Source organism: Macaca nemestrina, chromosome 20, assembly GCF_043159975.1.
Source record: "Macaca nemestrina isolate mMacNem1 chromosome 20, mMacNem.hap1, whole genome shotgun sequence".
In the NCBI taxonomy this organism is placed as follows: domain Eukaryota; kingdom Metazoa; phylum Chordata; class Mammalia; order Primates; family Cercopithecidae; genus Macaca; species Macaca nemestrina.
Window position 1 is genome coordinate 3,795,451 of NC_092144.1, and position 21,495 is coordinate 3,816,945.

General features: G+C 52.5%; 1 protein-coding gene across 1 annotated transcript; it reads left to right on the plus strand.

Moving 5' to 3' along the window:
* Positions 1-2,488: 2,488 nt before the first annotated feature.
* On the plus strand, positions 2,489-13,351 carry LOC105485330 (Epstein-Barr virus induced 3). The gene is made up of 5 exons (XM_011747619.2): positions 2,489-3,861; positions 5,864-5,996; positions 8,065-8,243; positions 9,901-10,058; positions 12,753-13,351. The coding sequence occupies exons 1-5, from the start codon at positions 3,750-3,752 to the stop codon at positions 12,903-12,905; spliced, it is 735 nt and encodes a 244-aa protein (XP_011745921.1). The 5' UTR covers positions 2,489-3,749; the 3' UTR covers positions 12,906-13,351.
* The last annotated feature ends 8,144 nt before the right edge of the window (positions 13,352-21,495 follow it).

Below are 21,495 nucleotides of genomic sequence, written 5' to 3' on the forward strand. Positions count from 1 at the left end.
CCTTTTCTTTTTTTGAGACAGAGTCTGGCTCTGTCGCCCAGGCTAGAGCGCAGTGGCGCGATCTCGGCTCACTGCCAGCTCCGCCTCCTGGGTTCACGCCATTCTCCTGCCTCAGCTTCCCAAGTAGCTGGGACTACAGGCATCCACCACCACGCCCAGCTAAGTTTTGTATTTTTAGTAGAGACAGGGTTTCACTGTGTTAGCCAGGATGGTTTCGATCTCCTGACCTCATGATCCGCCCGCCTCGGCCTCCCAAAGTGCTGGGATTACAGGCATGAGCCACTGCACCTGTTTTATTATTATTTTTTTTTTATGTGGAGTCTCCCTCTGTCACCCAGTCTGGAGTGCAGTGGAGCGATCTCAACTCACTGTAACCTCTGCCTCCCGGGTTCTCGTGATTCTCCTGCCTCAGCCTCCCAAGTAGCTGGGATTACAGGCGCCTGCCACCACGCCCAGCTAATTTTTGTATTTTTTCTTTTTTTTCTGAGACGGAGTTTCATTCTTGTCCCCAGGCTGGAATGCAGTGGCATGATCTCGGCTCACTGCAACCTCTGCCTCCTGGGTTCAGGTGATTCTCTTGCCTCAGTCTCCCCAGTAGCTGGAATTACAAGGCACACACCATTATGCCTGGCTCGTTTTTGTATTTTTAGTAGAGATGGGGCTTCACCACGTTGGCCAGGCTGGTCTCAAACTCCTGACTTCAGGTGATCCACCTGCCTCGGCCTCCCAATGTGCTGGGATGACAGGTATGAGCCACTGTGCCCGGCCTTTGGATAAACTCCATCTTTTTTTTTTTTTTTTTTTTTGAGACGGAGTCTTGCTCTGCCGCCCAGGCTGGAGTGCAGTGGCGTGATCTCGGCTCACTGCAAGCTCCACCTCCTGGGCTCACGCCATTCTCCTGCCTCAGCCTCCTGAGCAGCTGGGACTACAGGCGCCCACCACCGCGCCCGGCTAATTTTTTTTTTTGTATTTTTAGTAGAGATGGGGTTTCACCGTGGTCTCGATCTCCTGACCTTGTGATCCGCCCGCCTCGGCCTCCCAAAGTGCTGGGATTACAGGCGTGAGCCACCGCGCCCGGCCTGATAAACTCCATCTTAATGCAATATTTCAAAAAGGCAAAATGGGAGCAAAAAAAGTGCATGATGAACTAAGTATGGAAATGTCAAAGAAAGGCAGGATTGGCTGCGTGCAGTGGCTCATGCCTGTAATCCCAGCACTTTGGGAGACCAAGGTGGGAGGATTGTTTGAGCCCAGGAGTTGAAGACCAGCCTGGGCAACATGGGGAAACTCCATCCCTATCAAAAATACAAGAATTAGCTGGGAATGATGGTGTGCACCTGTGGTGCCAGCTACTCAGGAGGCTGAGGAGGGAGGATTGCTTGAGCCCAGCAGTTAAGAGGCTGCAGTAAGCCATGATGGCACTACTGCACCCCAGCCTGGGTGACAAGGCAGGACCCTGCCTCTAAAAACGGGAAAAAAGAAAAAAAAAAAGACACTCTCCTAAATCCTAAGCCTGGCCATGGTGGGAGCCCCTCCCCCCAACCTCTCCCTGCCCCTTGGCAAATCCCTCGAAATCCCCACGAGTTTCTTGGCATTTTTCAGCAAACACAGGGGAGGTGGGAGTGGGAGTGGAGATCCCCGAGCCTGTCCAGCCTGCCCCTGGGGCTTTCCTTTATTCTGGGCATACTGATGACTGGGACATCTGTGGTGGCAGCTGCTTCCCCAGGCCTGCACTTGTGTGTCTCTCTGTCTCTCTTCTCCATGTCTCTCTCTTTTTTTTTTTTTTTTTGAGACGGAGTTTCACTCTTGTTGCCCAGGCTGGAGTGCAGTGGCGCGATCTGGGCTCACTGCAACCTCCACCTCCCGGGTTCAAGCGATTCTCCTGCCTCGGCCTCCAGAATAGCTGGGATTACAGGCACGCACTACCACGCCCATCTGATTTTTATATTTTTAGTAGAGACGGGGTTTCACATGTTGGTCAGGCTGGTCTCGAACTCCTGACCTCAGGTGATCCACCCATCTTGGCCTCCCAAAGTGCTGGGATTACAGGCGTGAGCCACTGTGCCCAACCTCCATGTCTCTGTCTCTATCTCTTGGTCTCCATCTCTGTCTCTCTTGCCGTTTTGTCTCTCTGTCTCCCTCTACCTTTGTGTCTTTCTCCTCTCTTACCTCTGTCTCTCTGTGTCTCTTTTGCTCTGTCTCTCTCATCTCCCCATCTCCCATCTCTCTGGCTCTTTCTATCTCTGTCTTCTTTTTCTTTGACACAGAGTCTCACTCTGTCTCCCAGGCTGGAGTACAGTGGCGCGACCTCAGCTCACCGCAACCTCCGCCTCCCAGGTTCAAGCGATTCTTCTGCCTTAGCATCCCAAGTAGCTGGGATTAGAGGTGTGCACAACCATGCCCAGCTGATTTTTGTATTTTTAGTAGAGATGAGGTTTCACCATATTGGCCAGGCTGGTCTCAAACTTCTGACCTTGTGATCCGCCCGCCTCAGCCTCCCAAAGTGCTGGGATTAGAGGCATGAGCCACCGCACCCGGCCCTCTGTCTTCTTCTCTTATCTCTCTCTCTCTGTGTCTCTCATCTCCCCGTATCTCTATTTCTGTCTTCCTCTCTTGTTTCTGTCTCTCTTTTGTCTCTCTTTCTCTGTCTCTGTCATCTCCCCATCAGTCTATCTTTTTTGTTGTTGTTGTTTTTGAGACGGAGTCTTGCTGTGTCACCCAGGCCGGAGTGCAGTGGTGTAATCTTGGTTTACTGCAACCTCTGCCTCCCAGGTTCAAGTGATTCTCCTTCCTCAGCCTCCAGAGTAGCTGAGATTACAGGCACCTGCCACCATGCCCAGCTAATTATTGTATTTTTAGTAGAGACAGGGTTTCACCATGTTGGTCAGGCTGGTCTCGAACTCCCAACCTCAGGTGATCCATCCGCCTCAGCCTCCCAAGGTGCTGGGATTACAGCCGTGAGCCACTGCACCCCACCATCTCTCTATCTCTGTCTATCCTACTCTCTCATCTCTGTCTCTCTGTCTCTGACTCTTCTCATCTCTGTCTCTCTGTCTTCCTCTCTTATCTCTGTCTCTCATCTCTCTGTCTTCCTCGCTTATCTCTGTCCCTCTGTCTCTCTTCCTCTGTCTGCTCTGTGTGTCTCTTTCTGTTTCCATCATCTCCCTGTCTCTCTCTCTCTGTGTCCTCCTCTCATCTCTGTCTCTCTGCCTCTCTCATCTCTGTGTCTCTGTCTCTGTCATCTCCCTGTCTCTCTATCCCTCTACCTCTGTGTCCTCCTTTCATCTCTCTCTGCCTCTCATCTGTCTCTCTCTGTGTCTGTCTCTGTCATCTCCCCGTCCCTCTATCTCAGTGTCCTCCTCCTGTCTTCTCTGTCTCTCTGCCTCTCTCTCCAGTGTCTGCCTCTGTCTCCCTCCATGTCCCCGAGCCCCTGCCTGCCTGCCTGGGGTTTCCCCGACTGCAGGGCAGCGGAAGGAAGGCCAGCAGGACACGCTGTGCTGGGAAAAACCAGCAGGTCTCCACTTCTCCCTTTCACAGCCTCCTCCCCCTGCCCCCACCCTCGGGGCCTTCCGCGCAGGGGTGGCCTGCACTCCCCAGGGGGCTGGGGCTCCTCCGCACCCTAATTCATCTCCCTAGGAGCCCGGCCAGTGAGTCAGACCTGAAGGAAGTCGAAGGGGGTCCTTGACCCTGGACTGGGCTTTCCCCTGGGCAGGTCCCAAGTCCTCACCACCTCCCCTCTCAAGTCTCCCATGACGTTCCCACCCCCACTCCTGAGAGCAGAGCTGGCCGCAGCCATGACCTCGCAGCTTCTCCTGGCCCTTGTCCTCTGGGCTGGCTGCCTGCCCTGCAGTGGAAGGAAAGGTATGTGGGGTCCCTGGGGGGCCTGGGGGACCCAGGCAGACGGACATGACGCGCGGACTAGCCTCGGATCATGTCTGAGGTGGGAACTCACAGGCCTCCTGTGTGCCCACTGGTGGGATGGGGTTACCCTCCCATTGTACAGATGGAGGAACTGAGGCACAGAGAGACAGTGCCACATTAGGGGTGGAAGCATGTCACCTTGTGGGTGATAGGGACTGGCAGTCACAGCTTAGAGGTATCCATAGAGCTGCACAGACATAAGTACGAATTCAAGTCATAGTCATTCATTTTGTTTCTTTTGGTTTCTGTTTTTTGAGACGGAGTCTCTGTCGCCCAGGCTGGAGTACAGTGGCACCATCTCGGCTCACTGCAACCTCCACCTCCTGGGCTCAAGCGAGATTCTCCTCCCTCAGTCTCCCGAGTAGCTGGGACTACAGGTGCCCGCCGCCACGCCTGGCTAATTTTTTGCATTTTTAGTAGAGACGGGGTTTCACCGTGTTAGCCAGGATGGTCTCGATCTCCTGACCTCATGATCCACCTGCCTCGGCCTCCCAAAGCGCTGGGATTACACGCTTGAGCCACCGCGCCTGACCAGGTTTCTGTTTTTTGAGACGGAGTCTCTGTTGCCCAGGCTGGAGTACAGTGGCACCATCTCGGCTCACTGCAACCTCCACCTCCTGGGCTCAAGCAAGATTCTCCTTCCTCAGTCTCTCGAGTAGCTGAGACTACAGGCGCCTGCCACCACACCCGGCTACTTTTTGTATTTTTAGTAGAGACAGGGTTTTACCATGTTGGCCAGGCTGGTCTCCAACTCCTGACCTCAGGTGATCCACCCTCCTCGGGCTCCCAAAGTGCTGGGATTACAGATGTGAGCCACCGCGCCCGGCCGACATTCATTTTGCACTAGAGAACATTTCCATGTCCTTGAAGACAAAATGGTTACAGCAGGGCATGGTGGCTCATGCCTGTAATTCCAGCACTTTGGGAGGCCAAGGCGTGAGGATCACGTGAGGCCAGGAATTCGAGACCAGCCTGGGCAACATAGTGAGACCGGCCCCCACCAATCTGTACAAAAAATTTAAAAATTAGCTAGATGTGGTGGCACGTGCCTGTAGTCCCAGCTACTTGGGAGGCTGAGGTGGGAGGATCGCTTGAGCCCAGGAATTGGAGGCTGCAGTGAGCTATGATTGTGCCACTGCACTCCAGCCTGGGTGACAGAGTGGGATACCTTGTCTCCAACATAATAATAATAATAATAATAATAATTTATAGGCTGGGTTTGGTGGCTCACACCTGTAATCCCAGCACTTTGGGAGACCAAGGCAGGTGGATCACCTGAGGTCAGGAGTTTGAGACCAGCCTGGCCAACATGGTGAAACTCCATCTCTACTAAAAATACAAAAATTAGCCTAGCATGGCAGTACATGCCTGTAATCCCAGCACTTTGGGAGGCTGAGACGGGCGGATCACGAGGTCAGGAGATCGAGACCATCCTGGCTAACACGGTGAAACCCCGTCTCTACTAAAAAATACAAAAAACTAGCCGGGCGAGGTGGCGGGCGCCTGTAGTCCCAGCTACTCGGGAGGCTGAGGCAGGAGAATGACGTGAACCCGGGAGGCGGAGCTTGCAGTGAGCTGAGATCCGGCCACTCCACTCCAGCCTGGGCGACACAGCAAGACTCCGTCTCAAAAAAAAAAAAAAAATTACAAAAGAGAGAACACAGTAAAACCTCTCCCTTTTACCCAAGTTCCTCTCTGTAGATGCTTAAACCTCAGCTTCCCTATCTGGAAAATGGGCTAATAGTTCTCACTTTGATGCACTGCATTGGGGATAAAAGATGACAGACGCCTTTCGTCCATGTACCTATTTATTCCACAAGCCTTTATTAGGCACCTACCATGTGCCTGGCACTGGCTGGCAACGTGGCAGGAGCCCAGCGCACAGGAGGGCTGTGACAATCTGGGGGTAAACCAGAAGCTCACTCTTTCTGTCTCCCTGCAGGGCCCCCAGCAGCTCTGACACTGCCCCGGGTGCAGTGCCGAGCCCCTCGGTACCCGATCGCTGTGGATTGCTCCTGGACCCTACCACCTGCTCCAAACTCCACCAGCCCCGTGTCCTTCATTGCCACGTACAGGTCGGAGAGCCTGGAAGGGGGCCTCAGGGACACTGGACTTCCTGGAGAGCCTAGAACTCTGGCCCTGAGAGCCCTGGGGTCAGGAGAACTGGAGACCCAGACATCCTGAACCCCAGGCCGATGGAATTCTAGGGCAGCCCTGCCAAATAGAAATATACTTTCAGGGCCAGGCACTGTGGTGCATGCCTGTACTCCCAGCGCTTTGGGAGGCTGAGGAGGGCGGATTGCTTGAGGTCAGGTGTTTCAAACCAGCTTGGGCAACATAGTGAGACACTATCTCTACGAAAAATTTTAAAAATTGGTCAGGTGCAGCGGCTTATGCCTGCAATCCCAGCTACTCCAGAGGCTGAGGCAGGAGAATTGCTTGAACGCAGGAGGCAGAGGTAGCAGTGAGCTGAGATGGTGCCATTGCACTCCAGCCTGGGCAACAGAGCGAGATTCCATCTCAAAAAAAATAAAATAAAATACTTCCTGGGTTGGGCACCGTGGCACATGCCTATAATCCCAGCACTTTGGGAGGCTGGTATGGGAGGATCACTTGAAGTCAGGAGTTTGAGGCCAGCTTGGGCAAAATAGTGAGATCCTGTCTCTATAAACAATTTTTATTTTTTTTTATTTTTATTTTTTATTTTTTTATTTTTTGAGACAGAGTCTTGCTCTGTCATCCAGGCTGGAGTGCAGTGGCCGGATCTCAGCTCACTGCAGCCTCCGCCTCCCGGGTTCACGCCATTCTCCTGCCTCAGCCTCCCGAGTAGCTGGGACTACAGGCGCCCGCCACCTCGCCCGGCTAGTTTTTTGTATTTTTTAGTAGAGACGGGGTTTCACCGTGTTAGCCAGGATGGTCTCGATCTCCTGACCTTGTGATCCGCCCGCCTCGGCCTCCCAAAGTGCTGGGATTACAGGCTTGAGCCACCGCGCCCGGCCTACAAACAATTTTTAAAATTAGCTGGGCATGGTGGCTCATGCCTGTGATCCCACAACTTTGGGAGGCCGAGGTGGGTGGATCACGAGGTCTGGAGATCGAGACCATCCTGGCTAACATGGTGAAACCCTGTCTCTACTAAAAATACAAAAAAATAGCCAGGTGTGGTGGCGGGCGCCTGTAGTCCCAGCTACTCGGGAGGCTGGGGCAGGCAGGACAATCACTTGACACAGGAGGTGGAGGTTGCAGTGAGCCAAGATCGTGCCACTGCACTCCAGCCTGGTGACAGAATGAGACTCCGTCTCAAAAGAAAAGAAAAAGAAAAAAAAATTAGCTGGGTATGTTGGTACCTGCCTGTAGTCCCAGCTACTCTGGAGGCTGAGGTGAGAGGATCACTTGAGTCCAGGAGTTTGAGATCAGCCTGGGCAACATAGCAATATCCTGTCTGTACTTAAAATCAAAAAAATTAGCTGGATGTAGTGGCACACATCTGTAGTCCCAGTTACTTGGGAGGCCGAGGTGGGAGGATCACTTGAGCCCAGAAGTTAGAGACCAGCCTGGGCAACATACTGAGACACCTGTCTGTAGTAAAAAAAAATGTAAAAATTAGCCAGGAGTGGTGATGAGGCACCTGTAGTCCCAACCGCTCTGGAGGCTGAGACAGAGAAGATCCCTTGAGTCAGGAGTTCAAGGCTATAATGAGCTAGGATCCTGCCACTGCACTCCAGCCTGGGCGCCAGAGGGAGACCCTGTCGTGAATGAATGAATGAACGGATGAAAGAATGAATGAACGGATGAAAGAATGAATGAACGGATGGATGGATGGATGGATGGATGAATGAATGAATGAATGAATGAATGAATGAATGAATGCTGACATCCCAGAAACCTTTAGAATACGGGACCCTAGTATCTAGCTTGGGTTGTAATCCCCGACCTGAGCCATCAGGGGCACTGTGATGTTGGGGCCCATGCCCCGCTCCCGGGAGGGTGGCACGGCCACCACCAGGACCCCACCCTGGGATGCCCATCTGTTGCCCTTTCCTGTTCCTGCCTCCCCTTGGGGTCCCGGGTCAGGCCCGGCAGCAGGAGGTGCTGAGGCCACAGGCGCTCCCCGAGACGCTCAGCGAGTCCCACCCTGTGCAGGTTCGGCATGGCTGCCCGGGGCCACAGCTGGCCCTGCCTGCAGCAGACGCCAGCGTCCACCAGCTGCACCATCGCGGATGTCCGGCTGTTCTCCATGGCGCCCTACGTGCTCAATGTCACTGCCGTCCACCCCTGGGGCTCCAGCAGCAGCTTCGTGCCTTTCATAGCGGAGCACATCAGTGAGTGCGGGCGGCCCTGGGCGTGGGAGCGGAGCTGCCGTCTCCTTCCAGCTCCCCCCACCCCACCTCACTTCCCACCTGTCCTCCAGTCCTGCGGCTGCACCTTCACACTTCAGCAAAAATCTGACTCCTTCTTCCTCCTCCTCTACCAGTACGTGGAGCACCCCCATCATTGACAGCCCAGTCCCCTCCATCCTGAGCCCTGGCCCCACAGCCTGTCCTTCCCACAGCAGCCACCAGAGGGCGCCTGAGAGCACCTGCGTCAGGGCCCGCCCCTCTGCCTACAGTCCTCCATGGCTCCCACCCGCCTTGGGGTCAAAGCCCAAGTCCTTTCTACTGCTCACCAAACCCTGGACAACCTGCCCTGTCTCCCCCTTGCTCACTCTGCTCTAGCCACATGGGCTTTCTCGATGTTCCAACATGCCAGGAACGGTTCTGCCCCAGGGCCTCTGCATGGGCAGTGTCCTCTACGTGGAACACCTGTCCCCATGACTTATTCCCTCACCTCCTTCGGGTCTCTGTGCCTACATCACCTCCTCAGTGAGGCCTCTCCTGAGTAGATTATTACAAATTGCAAGCCCTGGCTAGGCCCGGGGGCTCACACTTGTAATCCCAGCACTTTGGGAGGCCGAGGCAGGCAGATCACCTGAGGTCGTTTGAGACCAGTCCTGGCCAATATGGTGAAACCCTGCCTGTACTAAAAATATAAGAATTAGCTGGGCGTGGTGGCAGGTGCCTATAATCCCAGCTACTCAGGGGGCTGAGGCACGAGAATCACTTGAACCCAGGAGGCGGAGCTTGCAGTGAGCTGAGAGCGTGCCACTGCACTCCAGCCTGGGCGAGAGAGCGAGACTCCATCTGAAAAAACAACACAAAATAAAAAATGCAGCCACTGCCGTTCTTGCACTCCCCAGCTTTCTCCTCTATTCTGTGTGACTACGGATTTCTCATTTCCTGCCTTCCCTCTGAGGGATTACGAGTTCCATGAGGACAGGGGTAGGTCAGTTAAGGTCACTGCTGTGTCCCCTCTGTGGCAGCCCCAGGCACACAGTTTCTCAATAAATATTTGTTGGCCGGGTGCGGTGGCTCACGCCTGTAATCCCAGCACTTTGGGAGGCGAGATGGGCGGATCACAAGGTCAGGAGATCGAGACCATCCTGGCTAACCCGGTGAAACTCCGTCTCTACTAAATAATACAAAAACCTAGCCGGGCGAGGTGGCGGGCGCCTGTAGTCCCAGCTACTCGGGAGGCTGAGGCAGGAGAATGGCGTGAACCCGGGAGGCGGAGCTTGCAGTGAGCTGTGATCCGGCCACTGCACTGCAGCCTGGGCGACAGAGCGAGACTTTGTCACAAAAATAAATAAATAAATAAATAAATAAATAAATAAATATTTGTTGGTTGAGTCAGGCATGGTGGCTTACAGCTACTCGGGAGGCTGAGGCAGGAGAATCGCCTGAACGTGGGAGCCAGAGGTTGCAGTGAGCTGAGATCGTGCCACTGCACTCCAGCCTGGGTGACAGAATGAGACTCTGTTTCAAAAACAAAAAACAACCAAACCAAATATATATATAATATGTCGGTTGGTTGAATGAATGAGTGAGCGAATGAATGACTGGACTTACTGTCCCCTAACGCTGCTTCTTGCTTGTCCGTCAGTCAAGCCCGACCCCCCAGAAGGCGTGCGCCTAAGCCCCCTGGCTGAGCGCCAGCTCCAGGTGCAGTGGGAACCTCCCAGGTCCTGGCCCTTCCCAGAGATCTTCTCACTCAAGTACTGGATCCGTTACAAGCGTCAGGGAGCTGCCCGCTTCCACCAGGTGAGGAGGATGAGGGGGAGGCCGGGAAGCGCGGTGCCCGGCAGAGGGAATGGCTTCTACCAAGACCACCAGGTGTGCTGGGCTCTCGCGTAGCGCTTGGGATTCCAGGTGCATTAAATAAGGGCAGTCCAGGCCGGTGCGGTGGCTCACGCCTGTAATCCCAGCACTTTGGGAGGCTGAGACAGGCGGATCACGAGGTCAGGAGATCGAGACCATCCTGGCTAACACGGTGAAACCCCGTCTCTACTAAAAAAATACAAAAAAAACTAGCCGGGCGTGGTGGCGGGCGCCTGAGGCAGGAGAATGGCGTGAACACGGGAGGCGGAGCTTGCAGTGAGCTGAGATCCAGCCATTGCACTCCAACCTGGGCAACACAGCGAGACTCCGTTTCAAAAAAAAAAAAGCAGTCCAGCAATCTGATTCCTGGGCCTCTGACTAAACAGATGGAAAGCAGGGGCTCGCACAAGCAGTTGCACACCCGCTTTTGTTGTTGTTGTTCTTGTTATTGTTTTGAGACAGAGTCTCGCTCTGTCGCCCAGGCAGTGGCCCAATCTCGGCTCACTGCAAACTCTGCCTCCCAGGTTCAAGCGATCCTCCTGCCTCAGCGTCCGCAGTAGCTGGGGTTACAGGCACGTGCCACCACGCCCGGCTAACTTTTGTATTTTTAGTAGAGATGGGGTTTCACCATGTTGGCCAGGCTGGTCTCAAACTTCTGCTCTCAGGTGATCTGCCTGCCTCGGACTCCCAAAGTGCTGGGATTACAGGCGCGAGCCACCGAATTGTTCACTTTATTGATGGATTGATTGATTGAGACAAGGTCTCGTTCTGTCACGCAGGCTGGAGTGCAGTGGCGCGATCTCAGCTCGCTGCAACCTCCACCTCCCAGGTTCAAATGATTCTCCTGCCTCAGCCTCCTGAATAACTGGGACTACAGGCCACCACACCCACCTAATTTTTATATTTTCAGAAGAGATGAGATTTTGCCATGTTGCCCAGGCTGGTCTCAAACCAATGAGTTCAGGTGATCTGCCTGCCTGGGCCTCCCGAAGTGCTGGGACTACAGGTGTGAGGCCTTCATCTGGCCAAATTAACCATTTTAAAGTGAACAACTCTGGTCGGGCAGGGTGGCTCACACCTGTAATCCCAGCACTTTGAGAGGCCAAGGTGGGAGGACTGCTTGAGTCCAGGAATTGGAGACCAGCCTGGGCAACATAGTGAGACTCCCATTTCTACAAAAAATTTAAACATTAGTTAGGTGTGGTGACACACACCTGTGCCCCCAGTTATTCAGGAGGCTGAAGTGGGAAGATCACTTGGGCCTGGAAGATTGAGGCTGCCGTGAGCCGTGTTGGCACCACTGCCTTCCAGCCTGGGCGACAGAGAGAGACTCTGTCTTCCAACTTAAATAAATTAAATAAAATAAAAAGCATGGTTAGGCTGAGTGTGGTGGCTCATGCCTGGAATTCCAGCACTTTAGGAGGCCAAGGCAAGCAGATCACTGGAGGTCAAGTGAAACCCTGTCTGTATTAAAAATACAAAAGTTGGCCAGGCATGGTGGCTCATGCCTGTAATCCCAGAACTTTGGGAGGCTGATGCGGGCAGATCACGAGGTCAGGAGATTGAAACCATCCTGGCTAACACGGTGAAACCCCGTCTTTACTAAAAATATGAAGAATTCGCCAGGCGTGGTGGTGGGCGCCTGTAGTTCCAGCTACTCCGGAGGCTGAGGCAAGAGAATGGTGTGAACCCGGGAGGCAGAGGTTGCAGTGAGCCGAGATCGCGCCACTGCACTCCAGCCTGGGCAGCAGAGCAAGACTCCGTCTCAAAAAAAAAGGGCTGGGCGCGGTGGCTTATGCCTGTAATCCCAGTACTTTGGGAGGCTGAGGCAGGTGGATCACGAGGTCAGGAATTTGAGACCAGCCTGACCAACATGGTGAAATCCCACCTTTACTCTAAAAATACAAAAATTAGCCGGGTGTGGTGGTGGGCACCTGTAATCCTAGCTACTCAGGGGGCTGAGGCGGGAGAATCACTTGAACCTGGGAGGCAGAGCTTGCAGTAAGCTGAGATTGCGCCACTGTTCTCCAGCCTGGGTGACAGAGCGAGACTGTCTCAAAACAAACAAATAAAAATTAGCCAGGCTTGGCGGCGGGCGCCTGTAATCCCAGCTACCTGGGAGGCTGACGTGAGAGGATTGCTGGAGCCCGGAAGCAGAGGTTGCAGTAAACCAAGATTGCCCCACTGCACTCCAGCCTGGGCGACAGAATAAGACTGTCTCAAAACAAAACAAAACAAAACAAAAAGCATAGTTAATATAGTGGGACCAGGGGTAAAGGGAGGTATGGGGTCCTAGCCCAGAGATCCTAGTTGAGTTCCGAGGAGGAGAAAGAAGAGGATTCTAGGGATCGGGGTGTCCTGATGAACAAAGACCCTCATGGGTGAGACATCCGCAGGGGCTAGTGTGGTCCAGGAAGGATTCGTGAGAGAAGTGGCTCTGGGGGCCAAACAGACAGAGGCTGGGATTGGGAGGAACCCATGATGCTATTTGGAGTGGGGCTGTACAGCTGGGGCCAGCGTCCTGGATTGGAGCCTACAGCGGGCAGGGAGGACTGCGGGGTCCGTGGTGTGGTTCTGTGCACAGTGGCCCCTCTCCATCTTCTCGTTCTAGTGACCTGACGCTCTCTCTTCCCTCAGGTGGGGCCCATTGAAGCCACGTCCTTCATCCTCAGGGCTGTGCGGCCCCGAGCCAGGTACTGCGTCCAAGTGGCGGCTCAGGACCTCACAGACTACGGGGAGCTGAGTGACTGGAGTCTCCCCGCCACTACCCCGATGAGCCCGGGCAAGTAGTGAGGGCTTCCCGCTGCCTCCAGACACGACCTGGGTCCTCGCCACCCTAAGCCCCGGGACACCTGTTGGAGGGTGGATGGGCTCTGCCCAGGCTGGGCTGGAATCCTTGCTTTGCCGCTGCTCAGCTGCTGGGCAACCTCAGATGACCAGCTTTTCCCTTTGAGCCTCAGTTTCTCTAGCTGAGAAATGGAGATGTACTACTCTCTCCTTTACCACAGTGTGGGGCTTACTGAACCGTCACTGTGAGATCTTTTTTATTGTTTAATTAGAAAAGAATTATTGTTGGGCTGGGCGCCGTGGATCGCACCTGTCATCCCAGTTATCAGGAAGCCAAGGTGGGAGGGTGGCCTGAGGTAGGAGCTCGACACCAGCCCGGGCCACACAGTGAGACCCCATCTCTGACAAATTAATATAAAATAAATTAGCCAGGTGTGATGTGGCACACCCACAGTCCCAACTGCTTGGGAGGCTGAGGTGGGAGGATCGCTTGAGTCCAGGAGGTTAAGGCTGCAGTGAGCTGTGATCATACCATTGCCTTCATGCCTGGGCAACAGAGCAAGACCTTGTTTAAAAAAAAAAAAATCTGGCCGGGCGCGGTGGCTCAAGCCTGTAATCCCAGCACTTTGGGAGGCCGAGACGGGCGGATCACGAGGTCAGGAGATCAAGACCATCCTGGCTAACACAGTGAAACCCCGTCTCTACTAAAAAATACAAAAAACTAGCCGGGCGAGGTGGTGGGCGCCTGTAGTCCCAGCTACTCGGGAGGCTGAGGCAGGAGAATGGCGTAAACCCTGGAGGCGGAGCTTGCAGTGAGCTGAGATCTGGCCACTGCACTCCAGCCTGGGCGACAGAGCGAGACTCCGTCTCAAAAAAAAAAAAAAAAAAAAAAATCATAGTTGAGGCCGGGCCTGGCGGTTCACGCCAGTAATCCCAGCACTTTGGGAGGCCGAGGCAGGCAGATCATGAGGTCAGGAGTTCAAGACCAGCCTGACCAACATGGTGAAACCCCATCTCTACTAAAAATACAGAAATTAGCTGGGCGTTGTGGCGCATGCCCATAATGCGAGCTATTCAGGAGGCTGAGGCAGGAGAATTGCTTGAATCTGGGAGTCGGGGGTTGCAGTGAGCTGAGATTGCGCTACTGCACTCCAGCCTGGGCAACAGAGTGAGACTCTGTCTCAAAATAAAAACAAAGAAATCATAGTTAAAATGAAAACTCCAGCTGGGTATGGTGGCTCATGCCTGTAATCTCAGTACTTTGGGAGGCTGAGGCAGGTGGATCACTTGAGGTCAGGAGTTCAAGGCCAGCCTGGCCACCACAGTGAAACCGTGTCTCTACTGAAAATACAAAAATTAGGCAGGCGTGGTGGTGGGTGCCTATAATCCCAGCTACTCGGGATGCTGAGGCAGGAGAATTGCTTGAACCTGGGAGGCAGAGGTTGTAGTGAACTAAGATTGTGCCATTGCACTCCAGCCTGGCCGACAGAGTGACTAAGACTCCGTCGGAAAAAAAATACAAAGAAATGAAGATTCCTCCCTTCGATTAGATGAGATCCGGCGAGGACTCAGCCCTAAACCAAAGGACACAGACACTACAAATCCCCACTGCCATACTGTCAGGGCTAGACCAGGGGACATCATGGGCCTGGGGATGTCAGGGTGGGGGGCTGGAGGTTCCACCTGGAGTGGGATAGTAGAGTCCATTCAGGGGCAGGCATGGTGGCTCACACCTGTAATCCCAGCACTTGAGAGGCCAAGGCGGGTGGATCACAAGGTCAGGAGTTCAAGACCAGCCTGGCTAAGATAGTGAAACCCCATCTCTACTAAAAATAATAATGCAAAAAATTAGCCAGGCATGTTGGTGTCTGCCTGTAGTCCCAGCTACTCGGGAGACTGAGGCAGGAGAATCGCTTGAACCCGGGAGGCGGAGGTTGTAGTGAGCCAAGATCGCGTCACTGCATTCCAGCCTGGGTGACAGAGTGAGACTCCAACTCAAAAAAAAAAAAAAAAAAAAAAAAAAGAATCCATTCAGATTAGCAGTTAGGTTGATTCACTTCCTTCTTTTTCTCTTTCTTTTTTTTTATTGAGATGGAGTCTCGCTCTATTGCTCAGGCTGGAGTGCAGTGGCGCAATCTTGGCTCACTGCAAGCTCCACCTCCCGGGTTCATGCCATTCTCCTGCCTCAGTCTCCCCAGCAGCTGGGACTACAGGAGCCCTCCACCACGCCCGGCTAATTTTTTGTATTTGTAGTAGAGACGGGGTTTCACCGTGTTAGCCAGGATGGTCTTGATCTCCTGACCTCGTTATCTGCCCACCTCAGCCTCCCAAAGTGCTGGGATTACAGGCATGAGCCACTGCGCCCAGCTGGTTCACTTCCTGAAAACCTGCCCAGATGTCAGCCCCATTGAGGATAGACACCCATAAGGTATGAGTGGCTCTGGGGAGATTTAACTGAACAGTGGGCAAGGAAGGCAGCCAGGCCCTGAAGGAGAGAGAAACAGCCTTGGGCTTGTCTGTGGGTTCCACTTGGGTCGCCAGTCAAAAATCACCTCCTCCAAGAAGCCTTCCCTGACTACCCCATCTGTGGCAGGTAGAGTAACACTCCGCAATCCCTCAAAGACATCCATGTCCCAATCTCCAGAGGTCATGAATATTTTGCCTGACGCAGCCAAAGGAACTTTGTGGGAGTAATTACATTAATAATCTCAAAGATCTTTAAAGATTAAAGATCTTTCATCAAATTAATGAAAATGGGCCAGGCATGGTGGCTCACGCCTGTAATCCCAACACTTTATGAGGCCAAGGCAGGAGGATTGCTCGAGGCCAAGAGCTCCAGACCAACCTGGGCAACATAGTGAGACCCTCATCTCTAAAAAAATAAAACAGGCCGGGCATGGGGGTTCATGCCTGTAATTCCAACACTTTGGGAATCAAAGGCGGGAGGATCATGAGGTCAGGAGTTCGAGACCAGCCTGACCAATATGGTGAGACCCTGTCTCTACTAAAAAATACAAAAATTAGCCAGGCGTTGTGGCATGCACCTGTAGTTCCAGCTACTCAGGAGGCTGAGGCAGAAGAATCACTTGAACCTGGGAGGCAGAGGTTGCAGTGAGCTGAGATCGCACCACTGCACTTCAGCCTGGGCAATAGAGCGAGACTCTGTCTCAAAAAAATAATAATAAAATAAAATAAAATTTAATAAAATAAGTTAGCCAGGTGTGATGTCATGTACTCATAGTCTCCCAGCTAATCAGACTGAGGTGGGAGGATCTCTTGAGCCCAGGAGATCAAGGCTGCAGTGAGCTATGATCTCACCACTGCACTCCAGCCTGGGCAAAAGAGCAAGACCCTGTCTCAAAAAGCAAGACCCTGGGCTCAGTGGCTCACGCCTGTAATCCCAGCACTTTGAGAGGCTGAGGTGGGCAGATCACGAGGTCAGGAATTTGAGACCAGCCTGGCCAATATGGTGAAACCCCATCTCTACTAAAATACAAAAAAAAAAAAAATTAGCCAGATGTGGTGGCACACACCTGTAGTCCCAGCTAATTGGGAGGCTGGGGCAGGAGAATCACTTGAATCCAGGTGGTGGAGGTTGCAGTGAGCCAAGATCGTGCCACTGCACCCCAGCCTGGCAACAGAGTGAGACTCTGTCTCAAAAAAAAAAAGTATTTCTAAAAATTTAATAGATGCCAGTCACAGTGGCTTACGCTGATAATCCCAGCACTTTGAGAGGCTGGGGCAGCTGGATTGCTTGAGCTCAGGAGTTTGAGACCAGCCTGGGCAACACAGTGAGACACCATCTCTACAAAAAATACAAGTTAGGCAGGCATGGTGGCACATGCCGGTGGTCCCAGCTACTCTGGAGGCTGAGGCAGGAGGATTGCCTGAGCCCAGGAGGTTGAGGCTTCAGTAAGCTATGATCGTGCCACTGCACTCCACTCTGGGTGAGACAGTGAGACCCTGTCTCAATAGAAAAAAAAAAAAGACTAATAGGGATGGGGTCTCACCATGTTCCTCAGACTAGATTCCAACTCCTAGTCTCAAGCAATCCTCTCACCTTGGCCTCCCAAAGTACTGGAATTACAGGGCTGATAAGCCACCATGCCCAGTCCATTTTTTATTTCTGACCTGTAAAACTATAATGAATGTTGTAGACAGACGCAGTGGCTCATGTCTATAATCCCAACACTTTGGAAGGCCAAGGTGGGAGGATCACTTGACCCCAGGAGTACTAGACCAGCCGTGGCAACCTATCAAGACCCTGTCTCTCAAAATAATAATTTAAAATGTAGCTGGGCATGCTGGCATGCACTTTTAGTCCCAGCCACTCAGGAGGCTGAAGGGGGAGGATCTCTGAGCCTGAGAGCTCGAGGCTGCAGTCACTGTGATCACAGCACCACACTCCACCCTGGGTGACAGAGCAAGACCCTGTCTTAGAAAAAAATATAAATACATAAAACAAATGCGTGTTGTTCTCAGACACTGAGTTGGTAGCCATTTGTTACAACAGCCATAAGCCCCTCAAGCATCACCTACAATTGCCCCCTTTCCATCACTATCCATGGTCAAAAGACAAAGCTGCAACCTTGGCCAGGCACAGTGGTTCACGCCTGTAACCCCAGCACTTTGAGAAGCTGAGGCAGGTGAATCACTTGAGGTTAGGAGTTCGAGACCAGCCTGGCCAACATGGTGAAACCCCATCTCTACTAAAAATACAAAAATGAGCCTGGTGTGGTGGCACAGGCCTGTGGCCCCAGCGACTTGGGAGGCTGAGGCAGGAGAACTGCTTGAACTCAGGAGGTGGAGGTTGTGGTGAGGTGAGATCACATCACTGCACTCCAGCCTGGGCAACAGAGTAAGACTGCATCTCAAAACAAAACAAATGCTGCAACCTATATAGTTCAGAGATCTTAATTGGGTTTTCTTTGCAATTCTGGAATCGGGCAACACCTCATTTCATCAGATCGAATTAGCTACTAAAACGCCAGCTGTTTGGTCTAGGTCTTGCTGCCGTCTGCACAGAAAGCCAATCACTGAGACAACAAGGATTGCCAGGGAGGAATGCTTTATCCTGGAGCTGCAATCAAGGAGAAGGGGTGGTAAAGTCCCATATGTCTCCCTGACCAACTAAAATTGGGGAGTTTACATAGCTGGGGAATGGGAGAAAACAAATTCAGGGAGGATGTTAAGGAAATAATCTTGATGGATGATGGGGTCTGGACTCTCATTGTCTGGATGTGATGATCTGATGAGTTTCAGTTCCTTGCCTGATGGTCAGTTTCCTGAGGAAGGAACCAAGATGAGACAAATGTTAAGTTTCAAGTTTTAAGACTAGGGAGGATCCATTTCTTTGTTTATTCAAATAATCATGTGTTCGTTCTATGGAACAATTGGACCAGTTTCAGAATGTTTCCATGAGCTGAGCAGAGAATATTAGGGGTTCTTTTTCTTTCTTTTTAAAGTCTGTTGGCCGGGCGCGGTGGCTCAAGCCTGTAATCCCAGCACTTTGGGAGGCTGAGACAGGCAGATCACGAGGTCAGGAGATCAAGACCATCCTGGCTAACACGGTGAAACCCTGTCTCTACTAAAAAAATACAAAAAATTAGCCAGGCGTGGTGGCGGGCGCCTGTGGTCCCAGCTACTCGGGAGGCTGAGGCAGGGGAATGGCGTGAACCTGGGAGGCGGAGCTTGCAGTGAGCCGGGATCATGCCACTGCACTCCAGCCTGGGTGACAGAGTGAGACTCCTTCTAAAATAAAATAAAATAAAGTCTGTTAAACCTTCCACTTTTGCAAAGCAGGTTTTATTTATTTATTTATTTATTTAGAGATAGAGTTTCGCTCTTGTTGCCCAGGCTGGCGTGCAATGGTGCAATTTCGACTCACTGCAACCCCTGCCTCCCGGGTTCAAGTGATTCTCCTGCCTCAGCTTCCCAAGTAGCTGGGATTACAGGCATGCACCACCACACCTGGCTAATTTTGTATTTTTAGTAGAGACGAGGTTTATCCATGTTGGTCGGGTTGGTCTTGAACTCCCGACCTTCACCACCGTGCCTGGCTAATTTTTTTTTTTTTTTTTGAGGTGGAATCTCGCTCTGTCCCCCAGGCTGGAGTGCAGTGGCGCGATCTCGGCTCACTGCAAGCTCCGCCTCCCGGGTTCAATTCACGCCATTCTTCTGCCTTAGCCTCCGAGTAGCTGGGACTACAGGTGCCCGCCACCACGCCCGGCTAATTTTTTGTATTTTTAGTAGAGATGGGGTTTCAGCATGTTAGCCAGGATGGTCTCGATCTCCTGAGCTCAGGCAATCCGCCCTCCTTGGCCTCCCAAAGTGCTGGGATTACAGGTGTGAGCTACCGCGCCTGGCCCTTTCTTCTTTTTTTGAAACAGAGTCTCACTCTTGTTGCCCACAGTGGAGTGCAGTGGTGTGATGTTGGCTCACTGCAACCTCCGCCTCCCGGGTTCAAGCGATTCTCCTGCCTCAGCCTCCGGAGTAGCTGGGATTACAGGCGCCTGCCCCACGCCTGGCTAATTTTTGTACTTTTAGTAGAGTTGGGTTTTTGCCATGTTGGCCAGGCTAGTCTCAAATTCCTGACCTCAGGTGATCCGACCATCTTGGCCTCCCAAAGTGCTGGGATTACAGGCGTGAGCCACCGCGCCCGGCGACTATAACGATCGTAAAAGCATATATTGCTGCACGATATCAGGACCTCTGGACCTTCCATTGTTGTAGGAGTGCATCCTCCCAGGCATTTGTAAGATGTTTTCTCAATTGTAAACATCTTATGACCCTGGGTCGTGACTGGCAGCAAATGTGCCTTGTTACTTTTAAGATGGAATTGATTTGTGGCCAGGTGTGGTGGCTCATGCCTGTAATCCCAGCCCTTTGGGAGGCAGAGGTGGGCAGATCACCTGAGGTCAGGAGTCCGAGACCTGCCTGGCCAAAATGGCGAAACCTCATCTCTACTAAAAATACAAAAACTAGCCAGATGTGGTGGTGAGTGCCTGTAATCCCAGCTACTTGGGAGGCTGAGGCAGGAGAATCACTTGAACCTGGGAGGCGAAGATTGCCGTGAGCAGAGATCACGCCACTCCACTACAGCCTGGGTGACAGAAGCAGACTCTGTCTCAAAAAAAAAAAAAAAAGAAAAGAAAAAAATGGAGTTGATTTTAAAATGGTGTCACCCGGCTCTCCTATGCTCCTGTTTCCCTAACATTCTGATCATTCCTCATGCCCTGAAATGACCCTTTTTAATCTATTGTCTGTCTGTCCCATCAGACAGTGATCCCTGTGAGGGCAGGAATCTTGTGTCTTTTCTTTTTTAAAGTAGAGACGGGGTCTTGCTGTGTTACCCAGGCTGTTCTTGACCTCCAGGGCTCAATCACTCCTCCCACTTCAGCTTCCCAAAGTGCTGGGATTCCAGAGGTGAGCCACCTTGCCTGGCTGGAGTCTTAGGTCTTGTTGTCTCATGGGTCCGCATTTAGTGAGCAAGTCATCTTGTTAGAGGCATTCGAAGCAGTGACTCCATTTTGAGTAGGGGCTGGGTAAAATAAGGCTGAGACCTACTGGGCTGCATTCCCAGACGATTAAGGCATATTGAGTCACAGGATAAAACAGAAGTTTGGCACAAGATACAGGTCATAAAGACCCTGCTGCCGGGCGCGGTGGCTCAAGCCTGTAATGCCAGCACTTTGGGAGGCCGAGGTGGGCGGATCACAAGGTCAGGAGATCGAGACCACAGTGAAACCCCGTCTCTACTAAAAATACAAAAAATTAGCCGGGCGCGGTGGCGGGCGCCTGTAGTCCCAGCTACTCAGGAGGCTGAGGCAGGAGAATGGCGTGAACCCAGGAGGCGGAGCTTGCAGTGAGCCGAGATCGCGCCACTGCACTCCAGCCTGGGCAACAGCGTGAGACTCCGTCTCAAAAAAAAAAAAAAAAAAAAAAAAAAAAAAAAACTAGCCGGGTGAAGTGGTGGGTGCCTGTAGTCCCAGCTGCTCGGGAGGCTGAGGCAGGAGAATGGCGTGAACCTGGGAGGCGGAGCTTGCAGTGAGCTGAGATCCAGCCACTGCACTCCAGCCTGGGTGACAGAGCCAGACTCCGTCTCAAAAAAAAAAAAAAAAAAAAAAGACCTTGCTGATGAAACAGATTGCAGTGAAGAAGCCGGCCGAGACCAAGATGGCAGCAAGAATTACCTGTGGTTGTCCTCACTGCTACACTCCCACCAGCGCCATGACGGTTTACAAATACTATGGCAGGCTGGGCGTGGTGGCTCACACCTGTAATCCCAGCACTTTGGGAGGCTGAGGTGGGTGGAACACTTGAGATCAGGAGTTCGAGACCAGCCTGGCCAACATGGGGAAACCCTGTCTCTACTAAAAACACAAAAATTAGCCAGGCATGGTGGAACACGCCTGCAATCACAGCTACTTGGGAGGCTGAGGCAGGAGAATCACTTGAATCCTGGAGGCGGAGGTTGCAGTGAGCCAAGATCGCACCACTGCCCGCTAGCCTGGGCAACAGAGCAAGACTCTTTCTCAAAAGATAAATAAATAAATAAACAATTGCCACAGCAACGTCAAGAAGTTACCCTATA

Excerpts from the sequence above, each read along its gene's own strand:
- LOC105485330 (XM_011747619.2), top strand. The coding sequence starts at position 3,750 with ATGACGTTCCCACCCCCACTCCTGAGAGCAGAGCTGGCCGCAGCCATG. Across the intron at positions 5,997-8,064 it reads TCCTTCATTGCCACGTACAG|GTTCGGCATGGCTGCCCGGG; the intron begins GTCGGAGAGCCT and ends CACCCTGTGCAG. Across the intron at positions 8,244-9,900 it reads TTTCATAGCGGAGCACATCA|TCAAGCCCGACCCCCCAGAA; the intron begins GTGAGTGCGGGC and ends CTTGTCCGTCAG.